Here is a 16997-nt window from a genome sequence, read left to right on the forward strand (position 1 = left end):
GTGAGCATTCAGAGCCAGGTGCATGCTTTGCTAAAGAGCAAGCAGTACAGTGGAGCCACGGCTGTGGCTATGATAACATGAAAAGAGGGCTGGAAATAGGACGTGTGTGCCAATGATGGCCATCATAAAGCACACACGTCCTATTTCCCCTCACTGCCTTCCCCCCTCCAACGCACACAGAGACTGTATCTTTGTCTGGCCGTAAATTGATCTGGTTCAATTCAAAAAGAAAGGCAGCCACCGATGAAAAGACAGTATCCAGGGAAAAGGCAAAACTATGCAAAATTCTGCACCGGCTCCAAATATGGGGAGAAAAGATCGTCTGGCGAAAGAAAAAAAAAAGGAAGGCAGAGGGAGAATGTGTAGACCATGACAGATATGAAAAATGGGTAGCTGGTTGAGCAATAAATGACCAAACATTTTGATGTGGGAGCTCTGTGCGTACATGTGTGTGTATAAGTGTGCGAGGGGCGGCATTCAAACCCAGAGCTTAATCCGCTGTTTGTGCCGCTATATTGCGTCAATATGGTCCCACTTAGCTGCATTATTGGGCCACAGAGTGATATTGGTACCTGTTCGTCTGTATTAAGCAGGCCTTTGATGATTCTGTTTCCACACAAAAGAGCCCAAAAACACCCTCTGCTTTAAAACAGGAGGGGCGGAGGAGAGAGGCAGCTGTAAAAATCAAACGAGCGCAAATCAAAGGTAGAGTGAGTGAGAGCGAGAGGTGAAAAACTGTACAATGGTGTATTTTTCCACGGTGGCATGAGGGTACTATATATTCAAAATGACGTATAAATGGAAGCATGTGACGAGAGAGCCAGAGGAGAGCATTCAGGGCAGGAGGTGTGTGTTTGGTGTGCGTGTTTTGTGCGTGTGGTTGTAAGTTGTGAGCGAGCAATGGGGGCATGGTCAGCTACAATACCAGCAAGCCTCTCCGAGCGAGGACGCCACACAGTTTCCCCTTGTAAAAGCACCAGGGAAGATTTCCAAGTAACACTTAAAACTGCAACATGGCTTCTTCAGAGCGGGTAAAGAAGGATCACAGTGGCAGAAAAAAAGAAAGGGAAAATTAAAAGGAGTTAAATGTGTTTTTTTCCCCCTCAGGGTTGCACATGTACTGCTGCTCTGCATAATTATTACACAATAACCATAACATGCATTTAACTATAGTTACAGCTGCATTAAACTTTATGCTATTGTGAGTCATATTTTATACTACTTCTGTCTTTATGTGTGGTAAAATGTTTTTATTACATAGAGTGCGAACATGACCAAAACTGAAATGAAAACACAACTAAACTACAGTTTTCATTTATTAGGGAGAGACCCGGGATTGGTTGGCTGCAGGAGCTTGGTGCCACACAGATATTTTCTGGTTCTTAGAAGGTCACATATACATACATGTAATATCAAAATGTTTGCTTTCTTCACCTGCACTCATCTACAATGTTAAAACACGTGACATTTTTAAGTTCGACAGTATCAAAAGTTGAAAGTGGTCTGTTGGCTGAATGTATTGCATATGTGTTGTTGTGTTGGAAATGTGTTACTTCTATTTAACGGACAAAGGAATCTGCTATATTTTGAAATGAGATTTGAAAGTCTATATGGTAGCTGGGTAACATAACTTCATCACAAAGTTGGGTCAGATGTGAGTGAAGTTGGTTGGCACACTATTTTGGGGTTGTTTGGCACATGCGCTAACCCACTGCAATATTAACAGTTGTAAGTGTGACTGTTTTTCGAGAGATTAAAACAATTTTAAAAGATTTAAAATATTGTTATATTTTTAATTATAATTATTCAAATGTTCAATGGCAAAAAGCTCAACAATCCTACTGATAAATTGCTTAAAACTGTTTGCTTTAAAAATGCTCATGCTTTCTTGTTCCTTTTTCAATTAAATGTTCAAATAGTTTCTACTGGTTGCTTCATTTTTTTTTGGTAGTATTGCATTTTAACAGTGCACCAACCAACCCTTGTGATGGAGCTGACTGGCAAAAATACACAAAATGACTTTAATAACAAATCATCAATTTTTAAAAATTTCTTGTACACTGAAACATACTTAATTACAGCGGAGGCCTTAACCTTTCATTTGCTGCTGGTTAGAATATTCTAACATTAACTACACCTGAGATATATGTTAAAAAGTGAAAAGTGTGCCAACCAACATCAGTCACCCCTACACAGTGTTTGAACTTGTACAAAGGTTGAAATCCATACATACTGTTCCACACATACCTTGTTGCTTGCCAACATTCAGTTCATAGTCTTAAGTTTGTGTGTCTGTGTGTCTTCCCTTACTATCTCTGACTGTGTGGTTATCAGTCTATAAAACCTGCTAGGGGGAGCTGTCCTGAGCCTTTCTCTTTAGTTTGTTCCCCCCCTTACTTCCTTTCTCTTATAGTATTTCAACAGTAAAAAAAGAACTATAATCACAGCACTTGTGAACATGTCAACATTTCCACATAAAAACAGCAGACAACTGGACTGAATTTGGTCACTGCAGCTCAGTGAGGAACAGACCGGAGCCTTTGTGTGTTTTTATACGTGAGTGTGCACTTTTGTGTGTAGTACTGATACAACACGGCTGATGTATTGATGTGTTATTTGTGCTGAGCAGCCTAAAGGCATTCTACCCTCCAATAGCACGTATGTGTGTGTGCATGCGTGTGTTTGTGTGTATACGCTGAGATCAAGCCTCCAGTCACATAGAAGACAGCAGGCAACCTCCTGCAGCTGAGAGCAGGTGTGTGTGTGTGCACGTGTGTGTGTGTGTGTGTAGCAGTCCTGTGATCCCAAGGGGCTGCTGTAGACATTTATTAACAGGGTAGATTAATAGCACTAGAAGAAAACATGTTCACAACATGATAAATATTAATAATAATCAATATCGAGTTACATTTGCCAAATTGAGTTGCAAACATCACGGGGGGGGGGGGGGGGCGGGGGGATGGAGAAACTGAGAGGATGGATAAAGTAAGGAGCTGCATACAACAGAGAGAAGAGAGGGGGAAAAGAAGGGATTGGCAGGTAAAAAAGGAAAAAATAAAGGGGAGGAATCACATGAATTTAAGACAAGAAGAGAGTGAAATTTAAAAAAAAGAAGTGATTTATCTAAATGAAAGGGTAGCTACATTTACATGCACATAGAGATTCCACTTTGATTGTGAATATGAACAACGCTCCACATTTGACATGCATCATGTAAACAGCATATTCTGTTTGGATATTCCAAATGCGGCCTCACTCTGAATATGGCAATTTCTGATTAAGACATGTGGGATATGCTGACATTATTCAGGTTTAAGGAGCTTTCTTTGGATATGTATACAGCACATTGAAAATATGCATCTCCACTGGGGTTTTTGCTGCCACAGTCTTAAAGATTCACTCTTGCCTGGATATGGTCAGTTCTGTGCATTGTCATGAATTTTTTTGTACACAAACAACAGTTTGCAAGGCTGTGGTAGAAATGCATGCCCAAAGAAAATCCCACATTTCTGGTCTGGAGGAAAAATACATCCACTTTTTTAAACGTTATAAAAAACTTGGATATTAACAGGTTTTTGGATATGTGCACATATCGTAATGCAGACTTTTACAAGAGGGTGATTGAAGGAATAAAAGAGAGAGGCTGTGTTAGTACTGCTGAATAAGTCCACCACCAGTGGAAAACAACCATTCCATCTTTCTGTATTTTGATGTGTCAAAATACATGTTAGAATATGTACAAGATGCATGTATGTGCATGATATCTGAAACATTTGCGGGGCAATGGCACCAGTGACATCAGCAACCCTTGAAAACACTCACACAGACAAGGTTGTGCAACAAAGTTTGAATGTCCACCACCGAGTCAAATCTTCTCCACCTTGTCAAACGATTCATAATATTCTAGTAATTTCTGTCCTATTTCACTACAGTTGCTTTTTGATGTGGAAAAATCAGATTTATGAACACATATGTCAGCGGAAAGAAACATTGAGAAATGTGTCAATTTCCAGGGAAGTGATAGAGATCATTTAAAAAAAAAAATTAAAATCTTTTGAATTTTAAGGACATTTTTTCAACAACATGAAGGCAAATGCGGGTTTTTAATTGCAGGTAATAAAATATTGAAAACAAAAGACCCTTAGAAACTTAAGTTGAAGACAAAAGGTATGGAAGGTGTTTCAGATGACATGACAGAAGGCTGAACAGAGAACACCTTCTCCTATGAAGGAACAAACTATTGCACTACTCCTCACTGTCTCTTTTCTTTTCTCTCTTTATCTGAGTGTGTGTGTGTGTGTGCGTGTGTGTGTGTCCCTACACCCACTTCTAGTGCAGCTTCATTTAGCAAGCCACTCGGGAGGCCAGACAGCCAGCTCGGGGAGCACCAAGGCAGACAGCGTGCAGAACAAACCCATCCATTCTTATTAACCAGGGAGGAGAAAGGGTTGGCTTGTGTGACTATTTTGTGTGCACGTCAGCGTGCACATGTGTAAGAGGCATCTTTCGTAGTGTTAGGCTTTGATCTAAAATGTGAAGTCACATTTGATTCAATAAAATCTTAATCAACTTCCTGTCACATCCAGCTGAGTTATGTGCTTTATGTCTTCACTCTTCAACAGCAAAAATAAATAAATAAATAAATATTGTTGCATATCAAATGTTTTCAAAATCTTAAGAAAGAACATTTTGTGTCAGAACAAACATGCCTCATACCCCTTAGAAATTTTTTTAGTTAACTGAAAAATAAAAAGACAATATTACAGGGTCCAGTAATACCCTTTCAAATTTTTTTCACGCAAAAGACAGCCACAATTTTGCAGAATTTAAGAACCACCTTTTATGAGTCAAAGTCATATGGAAAACTGCAAGAAACTTTAAGTGTTAAAGCTTTGTAAAACTCAATTCTACTCCTACCAGAAATAACAGAAATTGGGTGGCACTTTTAGCACAATTATTCTGAAGGAGTCACAAACAGTCTCACTTCATCTGCAGTGATAAAAAATGCTGTGGGATCCTGGAGGCCTTGATCAACTATTATATCAAAAAGAATGCCCACTATCTATTTTTTTTTATCTAGTGTTGTCACAATACCTGAATTTCCAACTTCCATACAATGCTTAAATACATATATATAAATATTCCATACCATTTTGGATATTACGTGGAAAAAAACTGAGATTGAGGGCATAAAATAACTGATAACTGACAACTTTTCTTTGCTTGGTTAGTAGCAGAAAACAGCAAAACCACCAGAAAAACCTTAACAATAAAGAGAGAGCGATACAGGGCTACTGACATCCAAGTATCAATACTGCAGGAAATTTGCATTAAAAAACCATTACAAATATTCAGAATCGATACATTGTTGATAACACTATTTCCTATCAAGCTCTAGTTACACAAAAGCATGTTCACAGCGCATGTGAGTGTTGTGTTCCTGCATGTGTACTTGCACTGTGAGTGTGTACTACATCCCGACTTTTTTCTGGTTGCTGCACAGTAACTGTATATCTGAGGTTGTGCTGATGGGTACTGGGGGGTGCTGGTGTGGATGGAGGGGGTATAGGGGGTGATGATATTCACCTCTGCCACTGGAAGCAGCCTACACCCATACATCAGTCTATTACTCTCCAGCCTCGCTCCGCTCTGCTCCTCTCTTCTTCTCGCCTGCTCCCTCCAGTCATTAGCCAGTGAATTAACGACAATCCAGCGTGCTATTAATCACCCTGACAAAAGTGTTAGCATTGCCTGGCTAGGCCGGCACGAGACTGTGTGGGAGGAGGAGGAGGGTGGAGGTAGGGGAGGAGGGGGAGTGTGGAAGAGAGTGAGGTGGGTCATGGGAGACTAAGTGTGTGTGGTAGGATGGAAAGGTACTGAAGGAGACAATGAGGTGAGAGAAGCAGAGGAGATGAGATGAAGAGAAGAGAGTCCGCACAAGGAATATGTCTGTGTGTGCATGGATGTGATTTTGGTTTTCTGCATTGGAGCTCTTACGGACAGTTAAATATAGTTAGAGAAAGCAAACTGTACTCAAGGTGAACAAAAATAATAAACCAGTTGACCAGCAGTGGTCTTGTGGAGTTCAATGGGCAGAGCTGCTGCAATTAGAAGTTCCATATGCTTAAAATAATAAAACCTATTTCTGAGCATACCACTCAGCTTACAATTACATTTATTTTTAGTTGAGTGTAAAAATGTGAATTAAATTACTCCCAGTTAGAAAAAAATAATAAAAATGTGCCAGAGCTTCATTTACTGAAGCAAAAGGAAAGCATCCATTCTCCACAGCTAGTATCAGAGCCAAAATGACAGACAACAGTCTTTACTGTCCACCTAAACGCTTTTAACTGCTGAAAGCTCGACTTTGCCTCCTATAAACCCATCTCTGACTCCCCCCGCCTCTCGCTCAGCCTCTCAGCCTTTCACCCCTCTCTGTCTCTGCCTCCCTGCCAGAGTCAGACCACCTGCTGGGAGGCCTGAGCCGCGGACGTCAGGTGGGTCGCGGCCGTCACACAGTCCCATGTCATCAGGCTGTCACAGTGAATGGAGCTGACATGGGAGATATGCTAAATCCACTTAGCTTCAAACTCAGCCAGGAGGCCGGTACGCAGCCCTGTCTCAGCCCGCAATGAGCAGAACACACACCAGAACACACACATTCACACGCACACACACACACACACACATCTGAGGCGGACACATTAAGTCATGTAACACTGAACTTTCCAGAATATGTATATTAGATTAGATCAGATGAAGCTTAAATGATCCCTGTGGGGGTATTAAGCTGGTGCTCAATAGGATATATATTATATGAGAAGAATGGGTCATAGAGGGGGGTGGACACATTAACAAAACACCTGTAAAGATAAGGCAAGTCAACACAATGGCAGTAAATATCTACTATGTGAATATTTTAATGTTCAGGTTTTGTGAGATTATGTCGGAGGGAAGTTGATTCTGCGCTGTGTTTTTTTTAAAGGCAATCAATTATTGATGTAATTATGAGACAAATGACAGAACATTTCAGACACCTATTTTGTTAATCAGCTAATTTCTTCAATAGTTTATTAAGCAAAAAAGTGAAATTTTCTCTGGCTACAGTTTCCCAGATCTGAGGATGTTTTTACCAGTTAGTACTATCAACTGTTCATATTTTTTTGGAGTTTGGCTTTTGGGCATTTTTAAAACTATCAAGAGTTTTAATTTAAAAAGACTAAAAAACATTTAATCTGAAAAGGTCCAGTGTCAATTCGTCCCATAATAACACCTCTTAATTAACACCCAATAATCATGAAGTGTGTGATAAGTCGAAAATGTAGAAAATGTAAGATAACTATTTTTGTAATCAATGAAGCAGTTATTTTTATTTTATTATTAGAATAAGCCTCATGAAAAGGTTATTCATGTACATGTAATCGGACACAATGCAAAAAAAATCTGTGATTGCAGCTTCCTTGTGGGGTCTGGCCTTTTCTACTTTTTCCAGACATTTTATAGACGAATCGTGTAATCTAAAAAATTGTAAACTTAGCTTCTAATGACATCATGTGTTTGTTGCACCTCTTGCATCAATGAATCAGCAGCAAAACTACAGGATTTGAATCTCGGACTAGTGCCTGGGAAATACAGTACTGTATTCTCGGCTTACTTAAGGCAGTTTTTTTCCCAGAGTTACTGCATTTAACAGCATTGTGGTTGCAGGTGTTATGATGTTCACCCCGTGTAAATGAGAACTCAGCCAAGTATGAGTCCTTTAAAGTAAGTTGATTTAAACATTAAGACGATGAGTAAAAAAGAAGAATTTGGAGAATTATGCAATATATTTCAACTTGCGCACACACACACACACACACACACACAGACACACACACACACTCTGCACCAAAGTGATCAAAGTGAGCCAGCAAGCAGCTAGGTGTCAGAGTTCAAAACTATTGCGCCACTCAGCCAGATGATATCTCAAACCGATCCATCGTATTTCCCGACCATGACTTCCCCTATTAGGAGCTGCGGCGGTGCTATTACTAATGTGTTCACTATCCCACAGAAACAGGAAGGAAGAGAGGGAAACAGATGGGAAGGCAGGAGAATGGCGAGCGAGGGACACAATGCTTACTGCTCCCTTCCTCCTCCTCCTCCTCATCCCCTCTCCCTCCGTCTCCTCTACTCCGCTTGCTCTCTGGCCGTCCGCGGAGCAAGAGAGCGGAGACTCACAATCAGTCTGACAATACTGTATACAAGTGGTGGCGAACAATGGAGGCCGACCACAAAGAATTCTGGGAACAGGGGCACAGCCTTCTTCTCCTTCGGGTGGCTCCTGCATGCCGGACCCATCGATACACATCGGCCTGCTGAGACTGACCGGTGCCAGAGAGAGAGAGAGAGCGGGTGGGGGGGTGGGAGGGGTATAGAGATATGCGGCAGCTACATATGAGAGCTGCATCAGAATATTTGTGTGTGTGTGTCTATGTGTGTGAAAATGGAAAAAATCACAATCACACACACACACACACCCACCCACTCACAGGCTCAGTGTCAAATCTTCTCATAATTAGTCCACTTAATTAACAACCAAAGAATAGCAGAGTGAACTGGGAATAAACATGAAGTATGTGTTGCTCTGAGTGTGTGCTCTGAGTGTGTGTGCGTGTGCGTGCGTGCGTGCGTGCGTGCGTGCGTGCGTGCGTGCGTGCGTGGTTGAGTGGGTGTTTGGTTGGACTGACTGCAATGCCTGCAACAATAAGAATTTCTTACTGGATAAAAAAAAAGCTAAAACACAAGAAGGAGAGTAAAAGAAAGACGATGAAAGATAGAATGAGTTAGACAGACAGAGAGAGAGCGAGAGAGAAAGAAGCAATTTTGTCCCTCTCCTCCGTAAGTGTGCAGGGTGTGGAGTGAATGCAGTCCATTTGGAAATAATTGGCTGGTAATTAGGCGGGGGTCGACAGGTCGATTTAGGAACAAATGGCTGTCTTTAGCTCAGGTGGCCCTCCACATGAGATAATGGGACCTTTCCCTTTAACCCCCCCCAGCCCCCACCCCCCCCCCCCCCACCCCTCCACCTCCCTCCCCTCCTGTCCTCTCCCTTTCCTTTTTTTGACTTCCATTAACTTCCATATCTGCTGGTGTATGGGGGGGGTCATGAGGACACTCACTGTATTTAAAGCAATACAAATCGTGATATTGTGGATGCTGTTTTCACATCAAGGTGCAGCTTTAGGGCCAGGCCAGAGTTTATGAAGATGATGATTAATATTATTATTATTATTATCAGTTAGAATGACCGTAAACCCTTTAACACCTGGACTGACATCACTTTTCTGGTGCTTTCAAGAGCATTTAAACCTCTGAAACCTGCAAAAAAAGAAAAAAAAAGGTTTGATATCTTTCAAAATCATGCAAAAACCATGATAAGCAACTTGCTAAGAAATGTCCTGCAAACTGAAAATAAATAAAAGTTGACAAGGAAATTATTCGGGAAAAAAGGGTTTTTTTTTTACTCCTCTTTTTATATTTTAAAGTAATTTTCTTGTAACTTTTTACTAACTTTTTGCTATTTTGTGGCCTTCTCATGTCAAGTTGCTTGTCACCCTCTTCTCCCCATGTATTTGAAAGAAAGCAATATGCTCAGGTATCAAAAGGTTAAAGGAGTGGAAACAAAAGGCTTTTTTTTGTTTACAAATTCTTTATTATAACTAAAACTTGAAGCCATTTTTTAAATCATTTTTAAGAAAGTATGTGTAAAAGGTCTGCCAGGCAGTCAGGGCGATGTGCCTGCACAGGTGAGATTCTCCATCCAGTTGCTTTTTTTTTTTTTCAACACCATAAATCAGCAAATTTGCACCATCTATTTACCCTCGATTTTCATATTGCAGGATACGGTTTCATGGCACATAACTGCAACACTAATTGAGATTATGCACATCGGTAAACAGCATTACTAAGCAACATTATACTGTATAATGTACATAGACTTCTGCAAATCTGTGATACATGGAACAGTACAAAACAGCTGCTGTCCACCCCTGTAATAATTTCTACCATTATCATTGTAAGGGCATGTTTTCCTGAACAAACCCCTTTGCTTCCTGTCACAAACAGGATGCTGCTACTGAGAACTCCATCTCATCTGACATTGCTTTGCATGTATTTGCCTTCAATACTACGTTACTGAAAAAAATAAAAAGATGTTTAACATGTTGATAAAGTTTTTTCACAGTATTCTGAAAGATCCAGCTCTGTTCGCACTTGAAAAATAACATTTCTCATTTGTGCCACTAACCAGTAAGACACATTGTATAATTAAGTCTAAAATTGTCTTAATGTTACAAATTATGATCCATTACCGGATTACTGTTATCAGTGTTTAAATGCTACATGTTTGACATTTAAAGTAAGCTGCATGCTATTTAGAGTCCGTGGTTCGCTTGTCTACGAAACAGCAGCATGCAGTTCGCTGCACTGCCTAATTGTGAAGTGGAAGTGTCCCAGTTTATGGACCCCTGAGTTTTACTTAACCTTTATTTAACTCATGGAGAACATGTTGAGGGCGGAGAGCTCTCATTTGCAAAGCTGCGTTGTAACAACATAATAAGAGAGCAAGGTAAGATTAAATGGAGGCGACTGCAGTTTCCACATAACCAAACTGAGAACTAAATTGTTGAAATTATCAGTGTCAAGCTTGAGCTGATATTCAGACGATGCAACATAGAAAATATTATCAAAAGTTGTCAATGCAAACTTGAAAGGAAACACAGTAAATATAACTGATCCAGCACCTAAACTGTGTGTGTGTATGTTGGCCAATGCAAGCCCCCCTCACAGGCTCTCTCTCTCTCTGTCTGTCCCTCTGTGTGTCTCTCTCTCCCTCTCCTGTCCTCCCATTCAGCCGCGCCGGGCTCTTGTTTGGCTTCCTGCTGTTTGTGTCCAGACAAGGCCTTGATTTGAATACTGATTCCCCATTGATAGGCTCGCACTTCCGATCTAATTAACTTGTTTTGTCTTTAGCTAAATGGAAACGTCCGAGGGAGGGAGAGAGGGAGAGAGGGAGAGAGAAAACAGGAGCGACACCAAACAATGTCACAGATCTTTGCAGGAGACGCGCCGTAAATAACAACAAGTAAATACAAACAGGATGGAGGTGAAGGAAGGACATGTTGGGAATTGAAAAAAAAAAACTCATTGTGTGCTCATCAAAAGAATCGTGACACATTTATCATACAAAGCAAAGAGGATATGATTCGAATTCAAAGCATCTCAGAAAGTAGGAATAAAAGCAGGTTATTTTGCAGTGCACACTCACTGAGCTGAGTGGTGACTGCAGCAATAAAAACAGACTGCTTACTACAAAATTCTTCCAAAATGTGATTAAAATAGTAATTGTCACCAGACTCTGAAGGTGTTATGGCTGAGTTGCAACTGTGTGGCCATTTTTTTTGACACATTTCTTCTTACAGTTGGGAAAGAGTTGGGGGAATTTTCTTCTATAACCAACTTATTTAACACAAATGTTTGCTGACTTTATGGCTAAAATATAGACACACATCAAATCAGCATCTCCTTCAATATGATGTCCAGACAATCACAAGGAATTCCACTCAGTATTAGAGCTGCACTATTTGGTTTTATTTATGTCTAACTTTTGATTTTATAGTCACAATTTAATGTCTATATCACATGTTAATAGTGCTGCAGATGACAACGAGCAAAACAAGTGTGCATGTGGTTTCCCCACTGCATATTGTCCTCTTTTCCCTTGTGTGCATCTATTTGTGTGCATATGTGGCCCTTGCAGCTATTTCAGCTCCGTCATAGAGAGAAACAACGGCAAGCAGGGCACCGGAGGACAACATAGAAGACACACGCATAGAAAGAGGAGGGGAGGAGATGCAGACAGAGACGTCAGTGTGTGTTGAGAGAAAGATGACAACAACAAGACACAAGAAAAGGCAGGAAGGCGGAGGGGTGGGAGGGTAGATAATGTCATAAGACCCAAAATAAACTGCCTAAACAAAAGACAGATAGGCTGAGATGGGCTGAAGGAAGAGGAGAGGGGGAGACGGAGGGAGGATCAAAGGGGATGCCCGCACCTCAGATAATGTGTGGCGCAATTAGCGCGCTGTGACGATTTCCATTAGGGCTAATCAAATATTTATACTGCCCTCTGAGCATGTCACAATGCTGCCCTGGCCCTTCATATCAATGTGACAAATGCCTAATGAAAGAGCGGGTGCATAGACAGTGAGAGGAGGTGGAGAGACAGATAGAGAGGGAGAGAGGGAGAAAGAAAAAAGAGTGGTGGAGAAGTGTTAGGAGCAGAGTTTGCTCTGTCTCCCTTCTCCACATTTGGTTTGCAAATGGTTAGCCCTCTGTCATCAATTACAAGGCTAGTCTGGTGGCAGTGAGAGGCTACGTGCATGTGACCATGTGTGTGTGTGTGTGTGTGTGTGTGTGTGTGTGTGTGTGTGTGTGCGCGTGCGTGTCAGTGTGTCAGTGTTTGTGTGTGTGTGTGAGGAAACAAGGACGAGGCAGCACTGATGCTACCTCACCGAGAGCTATTAATCAAACTGGGCCGGCTGCAGAACCAGTCCAAATTGGGCTCATCAGTCTGGGCATTAAGCAGGCATCAAGGTGCAAGGACGGGGAGAAGGAGGGAGAGACAGGGAGAGGAGGAGGAGAAGGATGGACGGGTGAAAAAATTGAAATCTACATTATTTTACTTTTATATTCCTCTGTAATGGTGTCATTCCTCTCAAGAGAATAATGTTGCTCATCGTTAATGATGATCTCTTTCTGTTCAGGATTTTTCACTCTTGAATGAAACTTGCTTGAGATGTGGTGAGCGTAACTGACTGGGGTAAAATGTATGCCTCGACACACAAAAAACAACAGTGCTGCAGTCTTCTGTGGAACAAAGCGACAGAGGTCCTGTTGTTGTGTTCAGAAGAAGGAAAGTGGAATAACAATTTTATCTCATTGCTTTGAATGAATGTCCCACCTCTGAGTAAGCCATTTATAAAATGATCTGATGTGGAAATATCTTTTGTAGCTTAATATTGCTTTTTGCAATCACTGTCATTGTCCGTAGACTTTTTATTTATTTTTGCTATTTTTTGGTTTAATGTTTTAGTTTTGTCTCTTTTTCTGGTTAATTCTAATAATAAATGTTGTATGTACAGGCTGCAGAGTAGAGATGGGAGTCACGAGAAGCCCCAAGGCACGATATTATCACGATGCTTAAGTCACTGTTTAATATTATTCAGATTTTGCTGAGTACTGCTATAAAATGTATTGCAAAATATTGCAATTTATTACCTTTTTTCGACTGCAAATTATGTGCCCAAAGAAAGACTTTGCCAACCTTTTTTGTATTTAATAAGATACAGTTTTCAGTCTAGTCATCTCACTTCAGTCTTCTTTAGTGCAACAACATGTATCATGTGGACTTAAATATTCAATAGCCTGCTACAAAAAAAAAATCAGTTGCTTTTTAACATGTAGTTGCAATATTTATTTATATATTAAAAAAAAAAGATAACTGGTGTCCATGTATAGATACAATATTGCCACACAGAATACTGCTGTGTTGTGTCTTTTCTCCCTCAGTGGTGTCTATAGAAATTTAATTTACTGTTGGTTTGGACACAAAGGGTCATGTTGCTTATGTTGCTCCACCAGTGTTTACATTAACATTTAATTAATAAAAAAAAGATATGCCCACTCACCTATCCAGCCAAATGCAAACAATTTGCCTAACATTTAAACATGCTACTTTCTTGAATTTTAAAATATACAAGAGTCTTGATTTATTGTTCACCCCAAGTGAGTTTCTTTGTGTTATTTTAAAGGTGGCTTCCAAAAATGTTCTGTGAACCACAAGCTATATATTTCTGCCTTTCTGAGAGTGAAAAAAAGATGCATTAACCATTGGCGGTCAGTGACACAATCAACTAAGGGTTAGGGGTAACAAGATGGGCGGGCCTCCAGAGGTGAGAGGTCAAGTCCTGGCCTGACAGACAGATGGAGGAGTGTGGTCAGGGCTTGAAGGATGATAAAGGAATGAAAGATGGACCTGTTTGGGTGCTGTGACAGTCTGGGATATGGATGACCCTTCACATCAATGAGAATGGGCCTGTGTTAACAAGGTATAAACCTTTTAAAAAAAAAAAAAAAAAACACTGGTGTTTGGGGGGACTGGGGAAAGACAGGCAAAGAAATACTGATTATTTTGTTTTTTAACTCAACAGACACATTCCAAAAGCACAAAGATCAGCAGCGCAAAATGGAAATTGAAATGTATGGATGGTTAACATAAACACACAAAGACACACCAAGTATCAGCAAGCAACGCAGTTGACACTTGGGCAAAAAAAACCAGCTTGCAATACAAAATGTGTTAGGTAAAATATTAGGGCTACACCTCCCAACAGGGCTGTGTTTTGAAAAGTCAAACAGTTCCATTTTTTCAAATAACAAACAAAAAAAAGGATATAGATAAAATATTTTTTTGCATGTGGGTTCTGTTTCAAACTACAACGATGTGTACAAACAAAAAGTAGTAATTAATGCCACAAAAATACTGAAATGACAAAAGGAAAACAAGTCTTTTTTGAATAAACTGTAAACACCATGAGAGAAAATCGACAGAGAAAAATAATACTCTTGTTACTATGTTACTAATAAATTCAGCTAGACATGAAACAAACCTCTTCTGCAACATTTTTTTTTGGTATGAGGCATCTCGGCAAGGCCTGGAAAACACTTGGATAGACCTCTCCTTCTAACCTACATAACTCAGGATAACAGAAAATGTCAGGATAAGATGCTACAGCGAGCTAATCTCCGGCACAAGCGATAACATTCAGTGTGTGAAACCATGACAGATGAGTATTGATCTGCTAGTTGTTGAAGGAGGGTAAAACAGATAACTGAACCACTTTATTGATATTGATTGAAGAGTCAAAGAGGGGAAATAACTTCCCTCAAAAAAAAACCTTGTTAAATTATTGTGCGATAAATGTGGATTAGGATTAATGGTGGAAAAAAAGATTAATGTTTTATAAAGCAATTGTAAATGTTGGCTTTCGGTTACAGGAAAAAAACTGCTTGCGAGTTGTGTGTGAATTACAGGATATTCGCATACATACACACACTGGCACAGAAACAAATATTCAGTATCATCCAAAGCTGTCCGCATTTAGACACAAGATGGTCGACTTTCTAGGCAAACACCGTCATGACACAAAAATGACGCCACGACAGCACAACCACATTTCAAATGGCACATGCAACGACCCTAATCTGCAACAGCGCGCCCAACTTCAGACAAACGTCTCAGACACTCACATGTGTGGTCATAACTCACCAAAAGCCGACATATTATCTCACGCTTCTTCTCGCTACGGCGTAGTCAAACTCTAAGTTCCCGGCTGCCCATAAACTCTAGTTACCAATTAACCATGTGTGTGCGCAAGAGTGTGTGTGTGTGTGACAGAGATACTAGGAGAGCCCAGGGGGTGTCTGGCAGGCCTATCTGCGGCGCTGCGATGCGCTAACGTGAAAGAATGCCAGTGTCAATGTGACAGAGATACGGGAAGTGCAGGGGGCCGATGGCCTGGGTGAAGGTCGATGTCGAGGTCAAGTCCTAAAGTGGTGGACACTCCAGCGGCCGCCACACGTTTTCAAGGTGGCGAGAATTCTTATATTGTGATTTGTTGTTTAATGCTAAAATGGTGCAAATGTGACTTTTTTCAATCAAGTTGGTTCACTCAGGCCGTATAAGTGCTGGGAGAGCAGCACTCCCAAATAATTCCAATTCCTGTCAACACTTTGACACATTTTTTGAAACCTTTTCAATGCTGTCTCCTGTCCCCCTTCCCTATTATATTTCCCTATTTTTCATTTTTCACTGACAAACCACTCATTTTCTTTATTCATCTTAAACCGAGAAAGTATCTGCTCTTCCACCCCACTACTGTACCCACCTGCTCGTGGTGATCTTTGTGTCTTCTGCTGATGGCAGGAGACAGGGATGTTACGTGCAAGTTAAAGTCAAAGTCGAAGTCTTGAATAATTCAAAAAATGTCTAGGACAAGCCTTGAGTGACTAAGACAAGTTTAAGTCGAGTCTCAAGTAATTTAACCTCAAAGTTTGCTCATCTTCTCCAGTCCAAGTTAAGGTCAAGGGACCATACTTTATATATGAAATTTTGAACATTAATATATATGCAATAAATTATTTGCTACATAAAGATAGAGTGTAGGAATGACGTTGTGAGCAGAGAATGAAGTCACACTCCCTCCGTGTGTGTTGTAATCCGAGCTTCTCTGTTATTTGTCTGGGAGCCAGGCAGGCTATGCATGCATGTTTGTGCACACACTCCCTCCCTTTCACTGGCTTGCTTATGGCTGCCACTCTGCACTGCCCTCATACAGCAGTTACCACTGATAACACCGTCACCCCAAGCTAACAATGTTAGCTCTGTCAGGACTGTTGTCATTGTTAGCCCTGTTACTACCATTAGCAAGGCCACCAATGCTTTAAAGTCATTTAAAGCAAGACTAACTCAAGTCTCGAGTCACTAGAGACATGTCCAAAATTGAGGAAAAAAAAGTATTTTGCCACTTTTCAATTTGCTTTATCTGCAGTCAAAAAACAATAGGTATGACGTTTACAATCATTAAAAAAGCGAAATCAGCTGATCCTCACATTAAGAAGCTGGAATTGTGAAATATTTCACAATTTTGCTCCAAATGACTTTTACAGTTAATTGCCTAATTGACACTAACCTGTCCATATATAAGCAAGCTAACCAGGTCCAAACATGAGAATTCAATTTTTTACTTTCAAACTAAAATGAAGTCTCAAAGCACTCATGACTCAAGTCCAAGACTCAAGTCTCAGGTACAAGTTCTGGCAGAATATGATCAGGAGGGGAGGCAGGGGGGAGGGAGAGTAGGGTGAATGGGTGCTTGAGTGGGTAAGGCCATGGG

General features: G+C 40.6%; 1 protein-coding gene across 1 annotated transcript in view; it reads right to left on the reverse strand.

Annotated features, from left to right (window-relative positions):
- Positions 1-15421, reverse strand: part of LOC121946406 (histone-lysine N-methyltransferase PRDM16-like) — a 129647-nt gene extending 114226 nt beyond the window's left edge. Inside the window, exon 1 of the mRNA XM_042490954.1 lies at positions 15371-15421. Within this exon, the coding sequence (XP_042346888.1) occupies positions 15371-15383 (13 nt within the window). The 5' untranslated portion in view covers positions 15384-15421. The remainder of the gene's footprint in view (positions 1-15370) is intronic.
- Between the last annotated feature and the right edge of the window lie 1576 nt (positions 15422-16997).

The sequence above is a fragment of the Plectropomus leopardus genome, chromosome 8 (genome assembly GCF_008729295.1).
Source record: "Plectropomus leopardus isolate mb chromosome 8, YSFRI_Pleo_2.0, whole genome shotgun sequence".
In the NCBI taxonomy this organism is placed as follows: Eukaryota; Metazoa; Chordata; class Actinopteri; order Perciformes; family Serranidae; genus Plectropomus; species Plectropomus leopardus.